This window comes from Oncorhynchus mykiss, chromosome 7 (genome assembly GCF_057628025.1).
Source record: "Oncorhynchus mykiss isolate SJ-2025 chromosome 7, ASM5762802v1, whole genome shotgun sequence".
Classification (NCBI taxonomy): Eukaryota; Metazoa; Chordata; class Actinopteri; order Salmoniformes; family Salmonidae; genus Oncorhynchus; species Oncorhynchus mykiss.
The window spans coordinates 10993631-11017500 of record NC_143028.1 but is presented as its reverse complement, the minus strand read 5'-3'; the positions used below and the strand labels follow the sequence as shown (position 1 = coordinate 11017500).

At 43.9% G+C, this 23870-nt stretch overlaps 2 protein-coding genes across 3 annotated transcripts in view; one reads left to right on the top strand and one right to left on the bottom strand.

The window, feature by feature from the left end:
• LOC110528861 (nardilysin) overlaps positions 1-14589 on the top strand; it is a 16300-nt gene extending 1711 nt beyond the window's left edge. For both annotated transcript variants that reach the window (XM_036982743.2, XM_036982744.2), the window contains exons 3-32: positions 1-170; positions 260-341; positions 675-828; positions 925-998; positions 1093-1188; positions 1347-1469; positions 1619-1676; positions 2020-2093; positions 2266-2335; positions 5728-5805; positions 5931-6051; positions 7005-7063; positions 7292-7346; positions 7427-7531; positions 7739-7862; positions 9778-9864; positions 9941-10060; positions 11751-11802; positions 12061-12211; positions 12293-12420; positions 12513-12678; positions 12776-12807; positions 12876-13014; positions 13105-13152; positions 13247-13299; positions 13491-13574; positions 13727-13817; positions 13894-14010; positions 14114-14203; positions 14281-14589. The exon at positions 1-170 is cut by the window's left edge and continues 68 nt beyond it. In XM_036982743.2, coding sequence (XP_036838638.2) covers positions 1-170; positions 260-341; positions 675-828; positions 925-998; positions 1093-1188; positions 1347-1469; positions 1619-1676; positions 2020-2093; positions 2266-2335; positions 5728-5805; positions 5931-6051; positions 7005-7063; positions 7292-7346; positions 7427-7531; positions 7739-7862; positions 9778-9864; positions 9941-10060; positions 11751-11802; positions 12061-12211; positions 12293-12420; positions 12513-12678; positions 12776-12807; positions 12876-13014; positions 13105-13152; positions 13247-13299; positions 13491-13574; positions 13727-13817; positions 13894-14010; positions 14114-14203; positions 14281-14493 — 3014 coding nt within the window. In that variant the 3' untranslated portion in view covers positions 14494-14589. The remainder of the gene's footprint in view (positions 171-259; positions 342-674; positions 829-924; positions 999-1092; positions 1189-1346; positions 1470-1618; positions 1677-2019; positions 2094-2265; positions 2336-5727; positions 5806-5930; positions 6052-7004; positions 7064-7291; positions 7347-7426; positions 7532-7738; positions 7863-9777; positions 9865-9940; positions 10061-11750; positions 11803-12060; positions 12212-12292; positions 12421-12512; positions 12679-12775; positions 12808-12875; positions 13015-13104; positions 13153-13246; positions 13300-13490; positions 13575-13726; positions 13818-13893; positions 14011-14113; positions 14204-14280) is intronic.
• Positions 14590-14909: 320 nt separating this feature from the next.
• On the bottom strand, positions 14910-22487 carry LOC110528868 (uncharacterized). Its single transcript, XM_036982745.2, is given in 8 exon segments — positions 14910-16293; positions 17952-18142; positions 19670-19737; positions 19835-20106; positions 20322-20445; positions 20631-21722; positions 21724-21763; positions 21970-22487. Coding segments are annotated over 8 exon segments (3138 nt in total). The 5' UTR covers positions 22047-22487; the 3' UTR covers positions 14910-15019.
• Between the last annotated feature and the right edge of the window lie 1383 nt (positions 22488-23870).

Below are 23870 nucleotides of genomic sequence, written 5' to 3'. Positions count from 1 at the left end.
GAGATGACGAATCAGAGGAGGAGGAGGAACTGGGGGAGGAGGAAGAGGAGGAAGAAGACTCAGGAGAGGAAACAGAGGAAGAGTCTGAAGAAGAGGAGGATGACAAGGACAGTGACTTTGAGGATGACGAGGATGGAGGGAAGAGGAAGAAGGGACACTCAGAGAAACAGGTGAGACCTGAAGAGGAAATAACAGCACATTAGCAGCAATAGTAATAAGGGTGTTGATGATTGTGTGTTTGTTTATGTGTGTGTGTCAGTCTGCAGCAGCGCTGTGTGTGGGTATTGGCAGCTTCAGTGACCCCAATGACCTCCCAGGCCTCGCCCACTTCCTGGAACACAGTGAGTATGATGGCCCTTAAGGATGAGATTGTTTTGTTGTGATAAATCTGGTGCAATGCTGTGTTTGTGACACAAGGGGATATAAAACAGACTCTCCTCTCCCTCTCCTCTCTCTCCTCCCTCTCTTCTCTCCCTCTCCTCTCTCTCCTCCCTCTCCCTCTCTCCTCTCCCTCTCCTCTCCCTCTCCTCCCTCTCTCCTCTCTCATCTCCCTCTCCTCTCCTCCCTATCTCCTCTCTCTCCTCTCCCTCTCCTCCCTCTCTCCTCTCCCTCTCCTCCCTCTCTCCTCCCCCTGTCCTCCCTCTCTTTTCTCCTCTCCTCCTCTTCTCCTGTAGTGGTGTTCATGGGCAGTGAGAAGTACCCATCAGAGAATGGTTTCGATGCCTTCCTGAAGAAACATGGGGGCAGTGACAACGCCTCCACGGACTGTGAGAGAACCGTCTTCCAGTTTGACATCCAGAGAAAGAAATTCAGAGAGGCTCTAGACAGGTCAGCAACACACCACCATTATAGTCTCTGTGCATTGTCTCTTGATTCGGATTAGTCCATCTGACTCTGTACCTGTCTGTGATTGGCTCTCTCCAGATGGGCCCAGTTTTTCATCTGTCCTCTGATGATCCGAGACGCCATCGACAGGGAGGTGGAAGCTGTCGACTCCGGTGAGAGGCATTCTGGGGGAAAAAAATGTTGACTTTATTCAGACCTTATGCACTGGCTATGTAGTGACCTGCTCTCCCTTCTCTCTTTTGTCAGAGTACCAACTGGCCAAGCCGTCTGACTCTCACAGGAAAGAGATGTTGTTTGGGAGTCTAGCGAAGCCAGGTCACCCCATGGGCAAGTTCGGCTGGGGTGAGGACACGCACGTATGCACACACACACACACACACACAAAAACTACTCTGTGTACTGTGTTGTCATGTGTAAATGAGAGACAGATGTTGTGTTATTGTGGTATGTGACTGGGCTGTTGTCATGGTTTCACCCGGTGGTTGTCATGGTTTCCCCAGGTAATGCCCAGACTCTGAAGACAGAGCCCAGGAAAAAGAAGATCAACGTTTACAAGAGGCTCCGCTCCTTCTGGAAGAGACATTACTCTGCCCACTACATGACCCTGACTGTGCAGTCTAAAGGTGACGCGCACTCACACACACACATACACACACACACGACCTTGCCGCGCAGTCACACATGTAACTCTGTTGTCCTCCTCTGTCGGTGTGTGTGTGTGTGTCTGTGTGTGTGTGTCTCTGTGTGTGTGTCTGTGTGTGTGTGTGTGTAGAGAAGCTGGACACTCTAGAGGAGTGGGTGAAGGAGATCTTCAGTGGAGTGCCCAACAAGTGAGTCTCAGCTGTACATACAGTGGGGCAAAAAAGTATTTAGTCAGCCACCAATTGTGCAAGTTCTCCCACTTAAAAAGATGAGAGAGGCTTATTTTCCACCATAATTTGCAAATAAATTCATAAAAAATCCTACAATGTGATTTTCTGGACTTTTTTTCTCATTTTCTGTCATAGTTGAAGTGTACCTATGATGAAAATTACAGGCCTCTCTCACCTTTTTAAGTGAGAGAACTTGCACAATTGGTGGCTGACTAAATACTTTTTTGCCCCACTGTAAATCCCTCACCTTTCAAATATTATATGGTCATTTAGCGAACACTTACTGAACCCTGTTCCTCAGTGCTCAGCCCAAGCCGGACTTCTCTGAGCTGCTGGATCCCTTTGATACTCCAGCCTTCAACAAGCTGTACAGAGGTAGTAACACCTGCTCTATTGAGCTGACCTGCACAGCCTTCTCTCCTGATCTCCATTAGAGCCATACTGCTTCAGTTCAGCTCACTGAAAACAGGATTTTAAATGGGAATCAATTGTTGGTTCCCAAAAAGATATGCTCACAAGTGTAGTAAGACATAGCTGTGTGTTTCAGTTGTTCCTGTGAGGAAGGTCCATGCTCTGACCATCACATGGTCCCTGCCTCCTCAGGAGAAACACTACAGGTAAGAAACACAACTACATATAATACAGCTACTCCAGATAGTACAGCTATTACAGATAGTACAGCTATTACAGATAGTACAGCTATTACAGATAGTACAGCTATTACAGATAATACAGATCGTACAGCTACTACAGATAATACAGCTATTACAGCTACTACAGATAATACAGATAATACAGCTATTACAGATAATACAGCTACTACAGATAATACAGCTATTACAGATAATACAGCTATTATAGATAATACAGATTGTACAGCTACTCCAGATAATACAGCTACTACAGATAATACAGCTACTACAGATAATACAGCTATTACAGATAATACAGCTATTACAGATAATACAGCTACTACAGATAATACAGCTATTTCAGATAGTACAGCTACTCCAGATAATATAGCTACTACAGATAATACACCTACTACAGATAATACAGCTACTACAGATAGTACAGCTACTACAGATAATACAGCTACTCCAGACAATACAGATAATACAGCTACTACAGTTAATACAGCTACTATAGATAATACAGCTACTACAGATAGTACAGCTACTCCAGATAGTACAGCTACAACATATAATACAGCTATTACAGATAATACAGCGACTCCAGATAATTCAGCGACTCCAGATAATACAGCGACTCCAGATAATACAGCGACTCCAGATAATACAGCTACTACAGATAATACAGCTACTACAGATAATACAGCAACTACAGATAATACAGCTACTACAGATAATACAGCGACTCCAGATGATACAGCGACTCCAGATAATACAGCGACTCCAGATAATACAGCGACTCCAGATAATACAGCTACTACAGATAATACAGCTACTACAGATAATACAGCTACTACAGATAATACAGCTACTACAGATAATACAGCGACTCCAGATAATATAGCGACTCCAGATAATACAGCGACTCCAGCTATTACAGATAATACAGCTATTACAGATAATACAGCGATTCCAGATAATACAGCGACTCCAGATAATACAGCTACTACAGATAATACAGCGACTCTAGATAATACAGCTATTACAGGTAATACAGCTATTACAGATAATACAGCTATTACAGATAATACAGCTACTCCAGATAATACAGATAATACAGCTACTCCAGATAATACAGCTATTACAGATAATACAGCTACTCCAATTTGTCCAACTGAATGTAGTCAACTGGAATGTGTTTTCCGCATTTAACCCAACCCCTCTGAATCATAGAGGTGAGGGGGGCTACCTTAATCGACATCCACTTCTTCGGCGCCCGGGGAACTGATTTTTCCCATGTCAGCTCAGCGATTCGATCCAGCAACCTTCTGGTTACTGGCCCAACGCTCTAACCTCTAGTATAATAGAGCTACTACAGATAATACAGCTACTACAGATAATACAGCTTCTACAGATAAAACAGCTGCTACAAATAATACAGGTACTACTTATAATACAGATAATACAGCTACTACAGATAATACAGCTACTACAGATATTACAGGTACTACAGGTAATACAGCTACTCCAGATAATACAGCTATTACAGATAATACAGCTATTACAGATAATACAGGCATTACAGATATTACATATAATACAGCTACTCCAGATAATACAGCTATTACAGATAATACAGCTACTACAGATAATACAGCTACTACAGGTAATACAGCTATTACAGCTATTACAGATAATACAGGCATTACAGATATTACATATAATACAGCTACTCCAGACAATACAGGCATTACAGCTATTACAGATAATACAGCTACTCCAGATAATACAGGCATTACAGATATTACATATAATACAGCTACTCCAGATAATACAGCTATTACAGATAATACAGCTATTACAGATAATACAGCTACTCCAGATAATACAGGCATTACAGATATTACATATAATACAGCTACTCCAGATAATACAGCTATTACAGATAATACAGCTATTACAGATAATACAGCTACTGCAGATAGTACAGATATTACAGATAATACAGCTACTATAGATAATACAGATATTACAGATAATACAGCTATTACAGATAATACAGCTACTACAGATAATACAGCTACTACAGATAATACAGCTACTACATATAATACAGCTAATACAGCTACTACAGATAATACAGATATTACAGATAATACAGCTATTACAGATAATACAGGTACTCCAGATAATACAGCTACTCCAGACAATACAGCTACTACAGATAATACAGCTACTCCAGATAATACAGGCATTACAGATATTACATATAATACAGCTACTCCAGATAATACAGCTATTACAGATAATACAGCTACTACATATAATACAGCTACTACAGATAATACAGCTACTACAGATAATACAGCTGCTACAGATAATACAGCTGCTACAGATAATACAGCTGCTACAGATAATACAGCTGCTACAGATAATACAGCTACTATAGATAGTACAGCTATTACAGATAATACAGCTACTATAGATAATACAGATATTACAGATAATACAGCTATTACAGATAATACAGCTACTACAGATAATACAGCTACTACATATAATACAGCTAATACAGCTACTACAGATAATACAGATATTACAGATAATACAGCTATTACAGATAATACAGGTACTCCAGATAATACAGCTACTCCAGACAATACAGCTACTACAGATAATACAGGCATTACAGATATTACATATAATACAGCTACTCCAGATAATACAGCTATTACAGATAATACAGCTACTACAGATAATACAGCTACTACAAATAATACAGCTACTACAGATAATACAGCTGCTACAGATAATACAGCTGCTACAGATAATACAGCTGCTACAGATAATACAGCTGCTACAGATAATACAGCTACTACAGATAATACAGCTACTATAGATAATACAGCTATTACAGATAATACAGATAATACAGCTATTACAGATAATACAGCTACTACAGATAGTACAGCTACTCCAGATAATACAGCTACTCCAGATAATACAGGAATTACAGATATTACAGATAATACAGCTATTACAGATAATACAGCTACTACAGATAATACAGCTACTCCGGATAATACAGCTACTGCAGATAATACAGGAATTACAGCTACAACATATAATACAGCTATTACAGATAGTACAGCTACTACAGATAATACAGCTACTACAGATAATACAGCTACTACAGATATTACATGTAATACAGCTACTACAGACAGTACAGCTACTACAGATAATACAGCTTTATAACAGAGGAACTACAGGAGAGATACTACAGTTGATGATGCACCTCTCTCTCTGCCTCACTCTTTCTGCCTCTCTTCGTCCCCCCACCCCTTTCTCGCTCCACCTCTCTCTCTCTTTCTCAGGGTGAAGCCTCTCCACTACATCTCTTGGCTGATTGGTCATGAGGGCACAGGCAGCATCCTATCAATTCTCAGGAGGAAGTGAGTCAGAACTACAGCATACAGGACTACATAACCCACAATGCACCGTTTTATAGCAATGTTTATGTGGCAACTGTACTTAGGTGCTGAGGTGTGTGTGTGTGTGTGTGTGTGTGTGTGTGTAGGTGCTGGGCCATGGCTCTGTTTGGAGGGAACAGTGAAACAGGCTTTGACCAGAACTCTACCTACTCCATCTTCTCCATCTCCATCACACTCACTGACCAAGGATTCCAGAACTTCTACCAGGTTGGTACACAGTCATTGACCAAGGATTCCAGAACTTCTACCAGGTTGGTCCACACTCACTGACCAATGATTCCAGAACTTCTACCAGGTTGGTACACAGTCATTGACCAAGGATTCCAGAACTTCTACCAGGTTGGTCCACACTCACTGACCAAGGATTCCAGAACTTCTACCAGGTTGGTCCACACTCACTGACCAAGGATTCCAGAACTTCTACCAGTTTGGTACACACTCACTGACCAAGGATTCCAGAACTTCTACCAGGTTGGTCCACACTCACTGACCAAGGATTCCAGAACTTCTACCAGTTTGGTACACACTCACTGACCAAGGATTCCAGAACTTCTACCAGTTTGGTACACACTCACTGACCAAGGATTCCAGAACTTCTACCAGTTTGGTACACACTCACTGACCAAGGATTCCAGAACTTCTACCAGTTTGGTACACACTCACTCACACATCCATTCAAAGTCCTATTTTCCTGAACCCTAGTTATAACCCTAACCCTAGTTATAACCCTAACCCTAGTTATAACCCTAACCCTAGTTATAAACCTAACCCTAATTATAACCCTAACCCTAGTTATAAACCTAACCCTAGTTATAAACCTAACCCTAAGTATAACCCTAACCCTAGTTATAACCCTAACCCTAGTTATAAACCTAACCCTAGTTATAACCCTAACCCTAGTTATAACCCTAACCCTAGTTATAACCCTAACCCTAGTTATAAACCTAACCCTAGTTATAACCCTAACCCTAGTTATAAACCTAACCTTGAAGCCTAAAATAGTATTTTTACAAGTGAGGACTGGCACAATTTCCTCACTTCTCTGAATTTTAGTTGGTTTACTATTCTTGTGAGCACTTTTGGTACTCAACAGTATAGTAAAACGTTTGGTACACAGACTATTGGTACACAGTACACACATTATATGTGTTTCTCTACAGGTGGCTCACCTGGTCTTCCAGTACCTCAAGATGCTACAGAGCCTGGGCCCCCAACAAAGGTAGTGTCTGTGTGATTAGGGCTTCGTTATAGGCATGTGAAATGCAGAATATGTGCTTTATTTATACAGTATATGACTATCTCTCTCTCTCTCTCTCTCCATCTCGCTCACTCTCTCTTTCTCTCTCTCCATCTCGCTCGCTCTCTGTCTCTCTCTCTCTCTATCTCTCCCTCTGCCTCTCTCTCTCGCTCTCTCTCTCTCTCTCTCTCCCTCTCTCTGTGTTTGTAGGATCTATGAGGAGATTCAAAAGATTGAAGCCAATGAGTTTCACTACCGGGAACAGGTAATACTACTAGCATTCTCCTTCTATCTACAAGTACAGGAATGAATGCCAACCAAACGATGCACCCCTGTGTGTTTCAGACGGACCCTATAGAGTATGTGGAGGACATCTGTGAGAACATGCAGCTGTTTCCTAAAGAACACTTCCTCACCGGAGACCAGCTCATGTTCCAGTATTCACCTGAGGTACCGACTGTGTGTGTGTGTGTTTAGGTGATCGTTGCGGCCCTTTCCTTGCTTACGAAGCTAACCTGGTGTGTGTGTGTGTATGTGCTGTTTGGAGAAGGTGCTTTCTGTATCCTTAAGTGTCCATGCATACAAATAAATGTTTGAAACCTTCTTGAATGTAATTTGTTGATTCAAATAAAGTATTTCTTGTGTGTGTGTGTGTAGGTGATCAGTGCGGCCCTGTCCTTGCTGACTCCAGACAGATCCAACCTGTTGCTGCTCTCTCCAGAACACGAAGGCCACTGTCCCCTCAGGGAGAAATGGTTTGGGACGCATTACAGCGTAGAAGGTGAGACACACACACACACACACACACGGGCCTACTACAGTGGCTTCAGAAAGTCTTCATACCCCTTGACTTGTTTCAGCCTGAGTTCAAAAGGGACTAAATATACACTAGCGTTCAAAAGTTTGGGGTCACTTAGAAATGTCCTTGTTTTTGAAAGAAAAGCGCATTTTTTGTCCATTATAATAACATCAAATTGATCAGAAATACAGTGTAGACATTGTTAATGTTGTAAATTACTATTGTAGCTGGAAACGGCAGAATTTTTATGGGATATTTACATTGGCGTACAGAGGCCCATTATCAGCAACCGTCACTCATGTGTTCCAGTGGCACGTTGTGTTAGCTAATCCAAGTTTATCATTTTAAAAGGCTAATTGATCATTAGAAAACCCTTTTGCAATTATGCTAGCACAGCTGAAAACTGTTGTGATGGTTAAAGAAGTAATAAAACTGTCCTTCTTTAGACTAGTTGAGTATCTGGAGTATCAGCATTTGTGGGTTCGATAACAGGCTTAAAATGGACAAAAGACCTTTCTTCTGAAACTTGTCAGTCTATTCTTCCTCTGAGAAATTAAGGCTATTCAGAGCTTTGTACACCTGGATTGTACAATATTTACACATGATTATTTTTAAAGCTCTGTCAAGGTCATTGTTGATCATTGATAGACAGCCATTTTCAGGTCTTGCCATAGATTTTCAAGCCGAGTTAAGTCAAAACTGTAACTAGGCCACTCAGGAACATTCAATACCGTCTTGGTAAACAACTGTAGTGTATATTTGGCCTTGTGTTTTAGGTTATTGTCCTGCAGAAAGGTGAATTTGTCTCCCGGTATCTGTTGGAAAGCAGACTGAACCAGGTTCCTCTTTGCCTGTGCTTAGATATATTCAGTTTATTTTTATCCTAGTCATGCCAATGACAAGCATACCAATAACATGATGCAGCCATCACCATGCTTGAAAATATGAAGAGTGGTACTCAGTGATGTGTTGTGTTGGATTTGGCTCAAACATAACACTTTGTGTTCAGGACATAAAGTTTATTTCTTTGCCACATGTTTTTCAGTTTTACTTTAATGCCTTAATGGAAACAGGTAGGCATGTTTTGGATCATTTTTTATTCTGTACAGGCTAGTGTTGTGAAGTAACTACAATGTTGTTTATACATCCTCAGTTTTCTCCAATCACAGCCATTAAACTCTGTAACTGGTTTCCTTCCTCTCTGGCAACTGAGTTAAGAAGGACGCCTGTATCTTTGTAGTGACTGGGTGTATTGATGCACCATTCAAAGTGTAATTAATAACTTCACCATGCTTAAATATATTTAGATATTCAATCTGTTTTTTTTAGTTGTTTTTTTTATCCATTTAACCAGCCCTTCTTTGCTGGGCATTGGAAAACCTCCCTGGTCTTTGTGGTTGAATCTGTGCTTGAAATGTACTGCTCGACTGAGGGACCTTACAGACCATTGTATGTGTGGGGTACAGAGATGAGGTAGTCATTCAAAAATCATGTTAAACACTATTATTACACACAGACTGAGTCCATGCAACTTATTATGTGACTTGTTAAGCACATGTTTACTCTTGATCGTATTTAGGCTTTTAGGGGCCAAATAAGTATTTACTCAAGACATTTCAGCTTTTCATTATTAATTCATTTGTAAAAATGTCTAAAAACATAATTCCACTTTGACGTTATGGGGTATTGTGTGTCGACCAGTGACACAAAATCTCAATGGAATCCATTTTAAATTCAGGCTGTAACACAACAAATCTTGGAAAAGGTCAAGAGGTGTGAATACTTTCAGAAGGCTCTGTATCTGTTTACATTATTAGAGGACCAGATCATGTCAACATGGTCCCAATATGTAGAGAAAGAGAGAGGGTATCCTGATCGTTGTCTCTTCTCTGTCCAGATATCCAGCAGGAGTGGAGAGAGCGCTGGAACGGAGACTTTGAGCACAGCTCTGACCTGCACCTCCCTGTCGAGAACAAGTTCATCGGTTAGTGTGTGTGTGTCTGTGTGTTTCTGTGTTGTGAACTTTCCTAATGTGTTTATATTTCGTGTCTTCCTTCCAGCGACTGATTTCAGCCTGAAGCTGTCTGACTGTCCTGATACTGAGCTGCCAGTCAGAGTAACTGCCAACGACCGAGGATGTCTCTGGTACAAGAAGGACAACAAGTTCAACATACCCAAAGGTGTGTGTGTGTGTGTTAGGGCTATGACGGTCATGGAATTTTGGATGACGGTAAATTGGCCAGCCAAAGCAATCTCTGTAATAACCGTTTGAATAGTAATACCAGAAATAGAATGGGCGTCCCCACTCAATTCAAAGATGGCATAATGGATGGACTGGCACCCACTGCGAGTGTACCCACAGGAGGGTTTACTCCGCCCAAAATCTGTCTGCGAAAATAAGACCACGAAGTGAGGCATTTTTGGAAAGGAGGTCAATGAGAGAGTGTTGAATTTGGTGAACAAACAATGTAATTGCTAAATTGCTACGTGAGGCTTATTTGATCTGATAGACTTTCAGGAATGGTTAGGTTGTTACAAATGCACTGATATAAGTGGACGCATTTGACCAACTTTGAAAAAAAACGACTTTATGTCAGAGTTGTGCCTGTTGTTCAGGTGGGACCATTCTGCCCTCTCATTGGCAAGAATGGTCCCGCCTTCCATCTTTAAGGACATGTATTTCCATTGTTAGAACGGTCACTCCACTATCTTGTCAATATAATTGAAAATCTTTGATTCAACTCAAATGACATTACAAAAAAATACATTTCATTACAAGAGCCACATCAGTTAACATAATGAACATTCTACATTACCATGGATGTTATTGCATCACAATACCATGCAGCCAACCATGAGTTTACCAGTCAAATTGCCAGGGTAAGAGGTTCCAAGCATATAGATCCTCTTAAATGATTATTCTAGTTGATAATTCTATGGTTCCAAGCCCGTTCTTTTCATGTGTGCTGCTGTTTCCTAGGCAACCTGAAGACTGGTTTGCTTCAGCACCTTGCTTGTTTCAACTAGGAGCAACAAAGTTTCATCATGTTGTTTAGAGTACATGTTACTGCAGAAACGGACTCAATTGCACAAATTCCAGGCCGTCCTGTTCGTACCCCAAAAAACAATAATTATGACAGTTATTTTCCCTTCATAATGGTTTTCATCCACACAGTAATTGTGCCAGCCCTAGTGTGTGTGTGTGTGTGTGTGTTTCAAAGTAACTTCTTTATAAAACACACAATCTGGCCTCAATGTTCACATATTCTCTTAAAGGAAAATTCCACCCAAAAAACTATTTTGGTATTTGTTTCATTAGTCCATAGTTGATATAGTCACAGTTTATCATTTGCATCATACTGGGTGTGTTTCTGTATTTTGAAAGTTATATATCTTGAAAACATGATTGCTGACATGCAACACATTTTGGGACTATATCAACAAAGGACTAGTGAAACAAATACCAAAATCTTGTTTTTGGGTGGAGTTTTGTCTTAACCTCTATCTGGTACAGCCAGTAGAAAACGGTTCACCCCTCTGAGCCTGGTTCCTCTCTAGGTTTCGTTATAGGTTCCTTCCTTCTAGGGAGTTTTTCCTGGCAACTGTTCTTCTGCTGATCATTTCTTTTTTTGAACCTTTATTTAATGTATAAAGGGCTTTATAAAACATTTGATTTGAGTTACGACAACAGTGAACAATTAAAATGGTCAATAGCTATACTCTTTCATTGATCTGTCATTTCTACTCTCTCTCCGTTGATCTGACATTTCCTCTCTCTTCTTTGCTGATCTGTTGTTTCTACTCTCTCTCCGTTGATCTGATGTTTCCTCTCTCTCCTTTGCTGATCTGTTTCTACTCTCTCTCCTTCAGCGTACATCCGCTTCCATCTCATCTCTCCGGTCATCCAGCAGTCAGCCAAGAAGTAAGTCCAGGGTTTAGTGAGCCATTAGCCAACAATTGTTTCACAGGTAGAGATTGTGCTAAAACTGCTAGCCTCTCGAGAATGCAGCCATAGCTAGGAACTGTTTTACACATTATTTTAATCCTGTTTCTCTCTGCTTATATCCCTCTCTCCAATCTCTCATCCCCAACACCCCTTCCCCCCTCTCTCACTCACTCCCTCCCACCCCTCTCCACCCACCCCTTCCTCTAATTCTCTGCTCTCTCTCCCCCTCCCTAGCCTGGTGTTATTTGACCTGCTAGTGAACATACTGGGTCATAACCTAGCAGAGCCAGCCTACGAGGCTGACGTGGCCCAGCTGGACTACAAGCTGTCAGTAGGAGAACACGGACTGGTTATCAAGGTCAAGGGCTTCAACCACAAACTGCCTGTGAGTTAGACCCAGACACACTGCACCGCGCCACACACACCCCACTCACACATGATGATGATGGTGTTCCCTCCTCTGTAGCTCCTGTTCCATCTGATCCTGGACCATCTGGCTGACTTCTCTGCCTGTCAAGATGTCTTCAATATGTTCTCTGAGCAGCTCAAAAAGGCCTATTTCAACATCCTCATACGACCTGAGAAACTGGGCAAGTACGTCACGCGCGTGTGTGTGGGTCTGTTTGTTGGTGTGTGTCCAACCTCACCATTGTCTTCTCTCTCTCTCACCAAACACACACTCTCAGGGACGTGCGGTTGTTGGTCCTGGAGCATGGTCGCTGGTCCATGGTAGAGAAGTACCAGGCGCTGGCAGACGGTGGTCTGACTGTAGAACAACTGATGGAGTTCAGCAGAACCTTCAAGACCCAGCTCTATGCAGAGGGACTGGTGCAGGGGAACTTCACTAGCCAGGTGACTGGACCATGAAAATACACACACACACCCTTTCCACCAAACCCTCTTGTATGATTTCTGCCATTTATTAAAGTGGTTTCTGTTTTCCCTGCAGGAGTCAATCCAGTTCCTGCAGTATGTCACTGAGTAAGTTTATACACACACACACACACACACACACACACACATATAACTTTCTTTGCTGTCTCTGTCAGTAAGCTGCAGTTCTCCAAGTTGCCAGCAGAGGTCTCTGTGTTGTTCAGAGTGGTGGAGCTGCCTCTGAAACAGCACCTCTGTAAGGTCAAAGCACTGAACAAGGGAGATGCCAACTCAGAGGTCACAGTCTACTACCAGGTACACACACTGGTACAATCCATCTGTTCATGACTGATTGACTCGCCTCTGACATTCATTCACTCTCTTCCTTTCTCTCTCTCTCTCCAGTCTGGTCTGAAAAACCTCAGAGAACACACACTGATGGAGCTGCTGGTGGTGAGTACACCAACAACCATTCATCCTTTAATCCCCTAACCCCTCATCCCTTCTTCCTCTGACCTCTGTGTTGTTGATATTGTTGTGGTTCCAGATGCACATGGAGGAGCCCTGCTTTGACTTCCTCAGGACAAAAGAGACTCTGGGGTCAGTGTCTGTGTTTCACACTTCTCTGTCTCTCTGGTGACTAAATAGACCATGGAACCTCTGGAAAGAGTAGGAGTGTTAACCAGTGTCCCATCCTTCCTCAGTGTCCCAAACCTTCTCCAGCATCCCAAACCTCCAGCTTCTAATTGGCTCAGTCAACTTAAACCCCTCTCTCAATCTCTCTCCTCCAGGTATCATGTTTATCCAACCTGCAGAAACACATCTGGAGTCCTGGGCTTCTCTGTCACGGTGGAAACACAGGCCACCAAGTTCAAGTGAGATCCTCATACTGACTGTATTGTGCACTGCAGTGATTTTGATGTGGCCTTCCTGAGGCTAGAAGTACTCTCTCTTATGACCTGTAAACGCCTCATAGTAATGACAGTGGGCTCTCTCTCTCTCTCCTCTTTCTTTCCATCTCTTTCAGTACTGAGCTGGTAGAGTTGAAGATAGAGGAGTTTCTGTCTTCCTTTGGAGAGAAGTTGAGTGCTCTGACTGAGAGTGCCTTCAACACACAGGTATGTGTGTGTCTGACTATATATCCGAGTGTACTGAAGTTTACTTGTTAAGCTGAAGGTGTGTGTGTGTGTACAGGTGACTGCGCTGGTCAAGCTAAAGGAGTGTGAGGACACACACCTGGGAGAGGAGGTGGACAGGAACTGGGCTGAGGTCGTTACACAGCAGTATGTCTTCAACAGGCTTCACAGAGAGGTGAGACACACACAGGACAATTCAGTTTTTCTGGTGTGTGCAGAATTTTACATTGCTTGCTGTAGTTTCTGCAGACGTTTCATGTGTGACTGTGTGTGAGTAGATTGAGGCCCTGAAGCAGATGACGAGAGCAGAGCTGGTATCCTGGTATCTGGAGCACCGCGGACACAACTGCAGAAAACTCAGTGTACATGTAAGTGTGTGTGTATAATTGAGTAGTGTAATCAATGTTTAAGAGCTGTGTGCTCTAACATCGACCTCCCTGCCTAGGTGGTGGGTTTTGGGCCGGAGGAGGGCGACCCCCCAGGAGATGGCAATGGAGAGAGGGATGAGGAAGAGTGTGGCAGTTCATCCTACGGTGAAGTGTCCAAACTGACCTTCCTCCCCGCCTCACCCAAGATGGCCGCCGCTACATCCATCATGGACATTCCTTCATTTACCCAGAGCCTTACCCTCTTCCCATACCACAAGATCATCCAATAGACTACCAGTATCTATTTTCTCAATATTTATTTCAAACTCTCTCTCCTTCATTGCCTGACCATAACATCATCTGAATAAACTCAATGAGATACACAACTTCTTGCTCATTACTATAATATCTCCTACGGCTTTAGAACTGCACCTCTATAAGGTACTACGCATGTTAAGGCAATACAACACTTTCTATAAATACAGTATGGAGAATGCTTTATGGGATGTCCTATCTCTGCATAGTGTATAGCTTATGTAGACTTGCTACAAGTGTTCATAACAGCTTATTGGCAGTCAGCAAGCAGCTCCCTGCAACATTCAGGTAAGGGTCAAACATCATCGAGTCCTGGCCTGTCATATTCAACATGTCTCACTGCAGTCACCCTCCTCTCACACAGCACACGCGGAATCAAAGATGGTATACACACAGTTAAACTAGATTTTTATTCCAACAAACAAACTATTTGCGGCATTTAGAGTTTTGGAATGCCACCGGTAAATCAGTTGGTGCTAGTGACTCATGTGAGTACGCTTTTTAAGCTTCCTGACTGTCACACGGCCTCTCTCCTGTGTGAATACGCTGGTGTGTCTTTAAATTTCCTGACACACTGAACCTCTTCCCACACTGGGAACAGTGATATGGCTTTTCTCCTGTGTGAGTACGTTGGTGCACCTTTAAGTCTCCTGATCGATGGAAACTCTTCCCACACTGAGAGCAGGGATACAGCCTCTCTCCTGTGTGAATACGCTGGTGTGTCTTTAAATTTCCTGACACACTGAACCTCTTCCCACACTGGGAACAGTGATATGGCTTTTCTCCTGTGTGAGTACGTTGGTGCACCTTTAAGTCTCCTGATCGATGGAAACTCTTCCCACACTGAGAGCAGGGATACAGCCTCTCTCCTGTGTGAATACGCTGGTGTGTCTTTAAATTTCCTGACACACTGAACCTCTTCCCACACTGGGAACAGTGATATGGCTTTTCTCCTGTGTGAGTACGTTGGTGCACCTTTAAGTCTGATCGATGGAAACTCTTCCCACACTGAGAGCAGGGATACAGCCTCTCTCCTGTGTGAATACGCTGGTGTGTCTTTAAATTTCCTGACACACTGAACCTCTTCCCACACTGGGAACAGTGATATGGCTTTTCTCCTGTGTGAGTACGTTGGTGCACCTTTAAGTCTGATCGATGGAAACTCTTCCCACACTGAGAGCAGGGATACAGCCTCTCTCCTGTGTGAATACGCTGGTGTGTCTTTAAATTTCCTGACACACTGAACCTCTTCCCACACTGGGAACAGTGATATGGCTTTTCTCCTGTGTGAGTACGTTGGTGCACCTTTAAGTCTGATCGATGGAAACTCTTCCCACACTGAGAGCAGGGATACGGCCTCTCTCCTGTGTGAATACGCTGGTGTGTCTTTAAATTTCCTGACACACTGAACCTCTTCCCACACTGGGAACAGTGGTATGGCCTTTCTCCTGTGTGAGTACGTTGGTGCACCTTTAAGTCTCCTGATCGATGGAAACTCTTCCCACACTGAGAGCAGTGGTGAGGTCTTGGCTTCCCTGTGTCTTGGTGTTTCTGGGTGAGGAGTGTGATTGGGGTGCGATCTGGAGTTGTTGAACACCGCTGAGAGCCACTGGGTGGTGCTAGTGTCTCTGATCTAATCCCTCCACTCCTCGGCAGCCTGACGTACTCTTCCCTGTGGCATCTCTTTGTGTGCTTGTAGAGGTAGATCTGAGCCGTGAAGGAGAACGGACAACCAGAGCAGGAAAAGATCTGAGACTGGGACGACTCATTCACACCTGAAAGGAAAGGAGGGAAGGGAGGAGAGAAACGGAAGGGGTGTTCAGAGAGGTCAAAGAGAATAGCAAGCTGGATAGAGAAGCAAATACTGAAAGAAAAAGTCTAATATCATTATATTCCACTTCACTTGAATATAGAGATGGAAAGAGGGGGAATTAAACCGGTAGTTCTAAAGCAGTGGTAGTCTAATATTTCTGGGGGAGACACGTGAAAACACTCACTGGGTGAGCCACCGTAGCCTTCCCAAATTGATTCATGCTATTTGAAATACTATTAACAAGGAACATGAAGCTATTTGATTCACAATGTTTGGACACTTGGGGGAATCATCATCTCAATAATTGCACAAAATATGTCAAATCAGATAATGCCAAATTTCAGTCTGAAGGAAGCAGTGGAAGGTACTTAAGTAAAAATACTTTAAAGTACTACTTAAGTAGTTTTGGGGGGTATCTGTACTTTATTTTACTACTTATATTGTTGACAACTTTTACTTCACTACATTCCTAATGAAAATAATGTACGTTTTACTCCTTATAATTTCCCCTGACACCCAAAAGTACTAGTTACATTTTAAATGCTTAGCAGGACAGGAAAATTGTCTAATTCACACACTTATCAAGAGAACGTCCCTGGTCATCCCTAATAGCTCTGATCTAGCAGACTCACTAAACACACAACACACTTAGTTTGTAAATGATGTTTGAGTGTTGAAGTGTGCCCCTGGCTCTCCATAAAAACATTTCAAAAACAAGGATATCCTGCAGTCTGGTTTGCTTAATATAAAGACTTTTAAATGATTTATACTTTTACTTTACATACTTAAGTATATTTTAGCAATTACATTTACGGTTGATACTTATGTATATTTAAAACCAAATACTTTTTGACTTTTACTCAAGTAGTAATTTACTGGGTGACTTTCACTTTTACTTGAGTCATTTTTTACTTTTACTCAAGTATGACAATTGGGTACTTTTTCCACAGCTGGAAGGAAGTATGTTTTGGGGTGATTGAAATGCATCAAAGGTATTGGAAAGTTCAGGAAAACATTAGGGTTGATCATTAAGCAATCTGTGGAGAACCCATTTATTTCCACTAGTCAATCTGTGCAGATACGTTCACATCACTCCACCTTCTTACAAGGCCTGCACAGCCTGTGTGTGCCATAGATGGAAACAGACGATACGTGTTGCTGAGAATCTTAGCTTTCAGGCATGGGGTCATAGTTGCTAATAGCGGCAACCATTAAAAAGCAAGAGACAAATTTGTAGGAAGAAAACTACGTTACCTCTGTTTGACCCAGCCACTATAGCGGATATAGAAGATTACTCACGTAACCACAGTTCTATGAAGTAAGCTGTGCATTCAGCTGACTGAGGGAAATACATTCATTACTGCACAATGACTGCCTGTTCTAGAGGGAAGAGGAAAGGGAATAGGGAGAGAACAATGACTGCCTGTTCTAGAGGGAAGAGGAAAGGGAATAGGGAGAGAACAATGACTGCCTGTTCTAGAGGGAAGAGGAAAGGGAATAGGGAGAGAACAATGACTGCCTGTTCTAGAGGGAAGAGGAAAGGGAATAGGGAGAGAACAATGACTGCCTGTTCTAGAGGGAAGATGAAAGGGAATAGGGAGAGAGAAAGCCCAAAAGTACCTCTAGCGGAGCTCTTTCTGTCCCAGAGGAAGTCGAAGATGATGCCCAGGTCTCTGGCGTACTCCTCTCCGTACCAAACCAACAGCTCCTCTCCAACAGCTAAAGGCTTACAGCAGCGGTACAGAATCCCTCCTCTGTACTGGAAAGCCACCAGATTCTGCTCTTCCTCATTACGGGCACAGTTCACATACCTGACAGAGAGAGGAGGAGTCGTAAGAGAGAGGGAAGGTGTTTTATTAGGATCCCCATTAACTGTTGCAAAAGCAGCAGCTACTCTTCCTGGGGTCCACACAAAACATGATACAGAACATTAATAGACAACAGCTCAAGGACAGAACTACATACATACATTTTTTAAAGTGGGAGACAATAAGAATTAAATCAATTCAGGCCAACTCAACATCAAACCAGATGAAAACACAGGAGGATAGAAAGATGTAGAGACTGGGAGAGAATAATATGGAGGGATGGAGAGAGAGAGAGAGGTGGATCGAGAGAGAGAGAGGGGTGGATGGAGAGAGAGAGAGAGGGGTGGATGGAGAGAGAGAGAGAGAGAGGTGGCTGGAGAGAGAGAGAGAGAGGTGGATGGAGAGAGAGAGAGAGAGGTGGATGGAGAGAGAGAGAGAGAGGTGGATGGAGAGAGAGAGAGAGAGGTGGATGGAGAGAGAGAGAGGGGTGGATGGAGAGAGAGAGAGAGAGAGAGAGAGGGGTGGATGGAGAGAGAGAGAGAGAGAGGTGGGTGGAGAGAGAGAGAGAGAGGTGGGTGGAGAGAGAGAGAGAGAGGTGGGTGGAGAGAGAGAGAGAGAGGTGGGTGGAGAGAGAGAGGGGTGGATGGAGAGAGAGAGAGAGAGATGGAGAGAGAGAGAGATGGGTGGATGGAGAGAGAGAGAGAGAGATGGGTGGATGGAGAGAGAGAGAGAGAGAGATGGGTGGATGGAGAGAGAGAGAGATGGATGGATGGAGAGAGAGAGAGAGAGAGATGGGTGGATGGAGAGAGAGAGAGAGATGGATGGATGGAGAGAGAGAGAGATGGATGGATGGAGAGAGAGAGAGAGAGAGATGGATGGAGAGAGAGAGAGAGAGAGAGAGATGGATGGATGGAGAGCGAGAGGGATGGATGGAGAGAGAGGGATGGAGAGAGAGAGATGGATGGAGAGAGAGAGAGGGATGGATGGAGAGAGAGAGAGAGAGATGGATGGAGAGAGAGAGAGAGAGAGAGATGGAGAGAGAGAGAGAGATGGAGAGAGAGAGAGAGAGGGATAGATGGAGAGAGAGAGAGATAGATGGAGAGAGAGAGAGAGATAGATGGAGAGAGAGAGATAGATGGAGAGAGAGAGAGGGATAGATGGAGAGAGAGAGAGGGATAGATGGAGAGAGAGAGGGATAGATGGAGAGAGAGAGGGATAGATGGAGAGAGAGAGGGATAGATGGAGAGAGAGAGGGATAGATGGAGAGAGAGAGGGATAGATGGAGAGAGAGAGGGATAGATGGAGAGAGAGAGGGATAGATGGAGAGAGAGAGGGATAGATGGAGAGAGAGATAGATGGAGAGAGAGAGAGGGATAAATGGAGAGAGAGAGGGATAGATGGAGAGAGAGAGAGGGATAGATGGAGAGAGAGAGAGGGATAGATGGAGAGAGAGAGAGAGGGATAGATGGAGAGAGAGAGAGAGGGATATATGGAGAGAGAGAGGGATAGATAGCTAGAGAAAAGACACACCTCATCCAGTTGGAGTGAGTCTCTCTCTTGGCATCAATGTACTCGTCACTCTGCTTGCTTTTGTAGATCTGAGGACCAATTGCATCTCAGCAGTTATCTCACTCAGCCAATCAGAACTTGGTGTTACACTTTAATCAGACAGACAGACACACACGCTCCTCTCACCACCCAGGAGTATCCACTCTCCATGGCCAGCTCCGTGTCTGTGAGTTCTCCTTCATACGGTCCGTAGTGCGTCCCTTGGGTCACACTGTGTCCGTAGTTGAAGACCCCCAGCCCAGCTCCAGGGATGGCTGATGTCCTGACCTCCAGGCCGGGCGGCAGGGTGAGTCTGGCCCTGTCTGGGGCCCCCAGGGGGGCAGGGGTGTCTTGGATGAAGAGGGGGGGACCGTGGAGCTCACACTCCTCAATGAAGAAAGACTTGCACTCCTCACAGACTGAAAGAGAGAGATGAGAAACAGCAGATTCTCTACACAATATACAAACTAACCATTAGGTACAGGATTTTATCATGTTTTATCTACTGGCTATCATAAACAAGACATTAGAGGCAATTTAACCAAATAACAAAAATACTGCATCTATAAAGACCTTAAAAACAGTTTCATGAAGGTTTCACATAGAGATACACTGTATTTAGATGGAGACTCACAGAAGTAATCTTCCTCTCTCAGCTCCTCTTCCTCAGTATAGCCGACTCTGACTCTGGCTCTGCTGCAGAGGTTCACCTGCTTTAGCCACGCCCTCTTCCTCTGCTCTGACACACACACTGGGTCCTGTAAGGAGGAGAGGAGGAAATGGTTCCACAGAGTAGCAACAGTGGTGTGGCTCACACCTGAGTAGAGTTATTACTCAGAGACATGTATTACTACTGACTACTAAATACTTGCGAGGATATATTCATGGAATTAGTCAAGATGAATAAAATAGCCTCTCTCCTTCGCTCTCCCTCCTCACTCACCCTGTGAGAGCTGCTGGGTGTGCTCTCTCCTTCACTCCCGCTCTCCTCCTGTCCCCCACTCGTCCACTCTGATTCCATCCCTCCTTTGCTCGCTCTCTCCTTTTCTCCATCTCTCTCTTCGTTCAGCAGCTCCTGTTTCTCTTCTCTCGCTCTCTCCTTTTCTCCGTCTCTCTCTTCGTTCAGCAGCTCCTGTTTCTCCTCTTCTCTCGCTCTCTCCTTTTCTCCGTCTCTCTCTTCGTTCAGCAGCTCCTGTTTCTCCTCTTCTCTCGCTCTCTCCTTTTCTCTGTCTCTCTCTTCGTTCAGCAGCTCCTGTTTCTCCTCTTCTCTCGCTCTTTCCTTCTCTTTCTTCCGCTCCGTCTCGTCCCTACTCTCTCTCGCCTCTAATTCTCTCTCGCCAGTCAGCTCATCCAGGTGAGGTTGTCTTGAAGGTTCTCTTCCCATTTTGTGACTGCACCAGTCAGTCCACATCCAGGTGTAAATACGTGTCACCACTGGTCCTCTGCTCAGCTGTGGTCTGGCTGGGGTCGAGGGGTCAGTCCTTGTGGTTACCTGTGTAGCAGTGGACGTGGCTGAGGTCACCTCTGAGCTTGTCGAGGTTTTAGGTGTGGCTGTGGTGTCAGAACGTTTGGTTCTGGTTGGGGACGAGGTTACGGTCTGTGAATCAGTAGGAGTTAAGGTCGCTGTGTTGAGGGTTTTGGTTGAGGCTGAGGTAGCAGGTGAGGTATTGGACCCTGTAGTCAATGATGTTTCAGTTGTTATGGACTGAGAGAGTTTAGAAGTGGTTTCTGTTGAAGATGTTCTGGACTGAGAGAGTTTAGAAGTGGTTTCTGTTGAAGGGGTTCTGGACTGAGGGGGTTTAGATGTGGAGGCTGTAGAAGGTGTTCTGAACTGAGGGGGTTTAGATGTGGAGGCTGTAGAAGGTGTTCTGGACTGAGAGGGGTTAGATGTGGAGGCTGTAGAATGTGTTCTGGACTTCTCCCTTCTCCTTTGAGTTTTACCCTGGTATTTTCTCTCCAGGTGAGGGGTCCATTCTTCCTCCACTGTGTCACTAGGTCCTTGTGGGGGCGATCTACGCCCTCTCTCCTTCCCCCCCCGGCCATGCATCATAAATACAGGGACCAGCGGCTACAGACCTGGGGTGTATTCAGAGGTGGCACAATCCGAACTTTCCACATAGAAATATAACGAATAGAGAGGTCACGATTCCCTGATCAACCTGACAGACAATTATATCTGTTCTACACAACACATTTCTATCTGAGGCTAATGTCCTGAAACAGGCCACTGAGGAACAACAGAGAGCATTATCCTTCATCAATGCCTCAGAGATATATAGTACCTATAGCCAACATGGCCAAGTGGTTCCTCTTCATGTTTCTGTAGCGCTTTTTCTCCCATTCCGCCAAACTGGTCCATTTGCTCTGGGAAAAATACACATTTATCTCCTCACAGTCATCCTAAGAGTTAGCACAATACAGGTGTGCACACAGACACAAATAGCATCGGCCTAGTTGACTTTTAATAAGCACCAAAACATCTGAGACGTAATAGATGTTAGAAAACACATTTGACGTTGGTGCTACATGCTAAAGTTAGGCCTACTGTTGTCCATGTTGAACCTCACGTCATCACTAGAACTCCTCTCTCTGCTGGTGTAGCACGTGTTCGCCTTTCGGTCCTCCGCCAGTGTTGCCAACTTAGCGACGTTGTCGCTATATTTAGCGAGTATTCAGACCCCTCTAGCGCACATTTTCAAAAAAGAGACTTTTTCTGGTGTTATTGGAGACTTATGGAGACTCTGACGTGAAGCACGTATCGTTCTTACTCTTCTCAATGAGCCGCGTGTTGCCAACTCATTTTCAGGGTAAGTTGCTAGAGGCAGGTTGACGACTTGCTAAAAGTTGCTAAATGACGTTGTCATGTCTTGCGTGATAACGTAAAACTGCGTCATTACGTTGGATACACAATAACGTTACTCAAATTGACTGGCCATCTCGGCAAAAAAATATGATTTGGCATTTGTTCAGGTACAGACACCCACTCTTTTCTGTACATGTTTCATTGAAGCATGTTGATCGATGTTGTACGTTCTGTTCAAGATCAAACATTCGTGACCAACTATATTCATTGGGTTTGGCTCGTCGAACCCTGCTGCAGTCAGCCAACAATTTGTCATTTGCTGAAATTGCTGCTGGCTGTGCACAAGCCGAGCGCCTGCTGCCGAAGTCCCTCACAATGCACTTTTGCAGCCAGGCACGTGTGTTGTGACTGAGTGTGTGACAGAGAAAATCGTTTTTGTTTCAATTTAGAGGGAAAATGCGTGCATTTTAGCGTTTGAGTCACCTTTCAAAAGTTGCTAAAAGTTCCAAATTATTATTATAATTTTTTGTTGCTAGGTGCTGTTTGAAAAAAAAGTTGCCAGGGTAGTCTGAAAAGTTGCTAAATCTAGCAACAAAATTGCTAAATTGGTATCACTAGTCCCACCCCGTCCCAAAGCACTCACAAGTGGCCCAGTCCTCGCGCAGCAGTCCCGCCCAGCTGCAGTCAGAGCAGATGTTCACCCCTCCGCGTCCAGACTGCAAATGAATCGCGCATGCGGGCAGCCGCCGCTGGCTGATCCATTGCCAGTTTTTTCTATTGTCTCTTTTTGGTCCATTTAGATTGTTAATTAATGTAGATTGTATACAAAAAAAATGTTATGGCTAAAAATGTTCATATTTTACTGTGACTTGTGTGTTGTGACTGAGTGTGTGACATGCCTACCCATGTAAGAGACGCAAACTTGGTCTCAACCTTTAAGTCTTTACTGAAGACTCATCTCTTCAGTGGGTCATATGATTGAGTGTAGTCTGGCCCAGGAGTGGGAAGGTGAACGGAAAGGCTCTGGAGCAACGAACCACCCTTGCTGTCTCTGCCTGGCCGGTTCCCCTCTTTCCACTGGGATTCTCTGCCTCTAACCTGATTACAGGGGCTGAGTCACTTCACTGGCTTACTGGGGCTCTTTCATACCGTCCCTAGGAGGGGTGCGTCACTTGAGTTTGAGGTTGAGTCACCTAGGAGGTTGAGTCACAGATGTGATCCTCCTGTCCTTGGGTTGTGCTGTGGCGGAGATCTTTGTGGGCTATACTCGGCCTTGTCTCAGGATGGTAAGTTGGTGGTTGAAGATATCCCTCTAGTGGTGTGGGGGCTGTGCTCTGGCAACGTGGGTGGGGTTATATCCTTCCTTAATGGCCCTGTCCG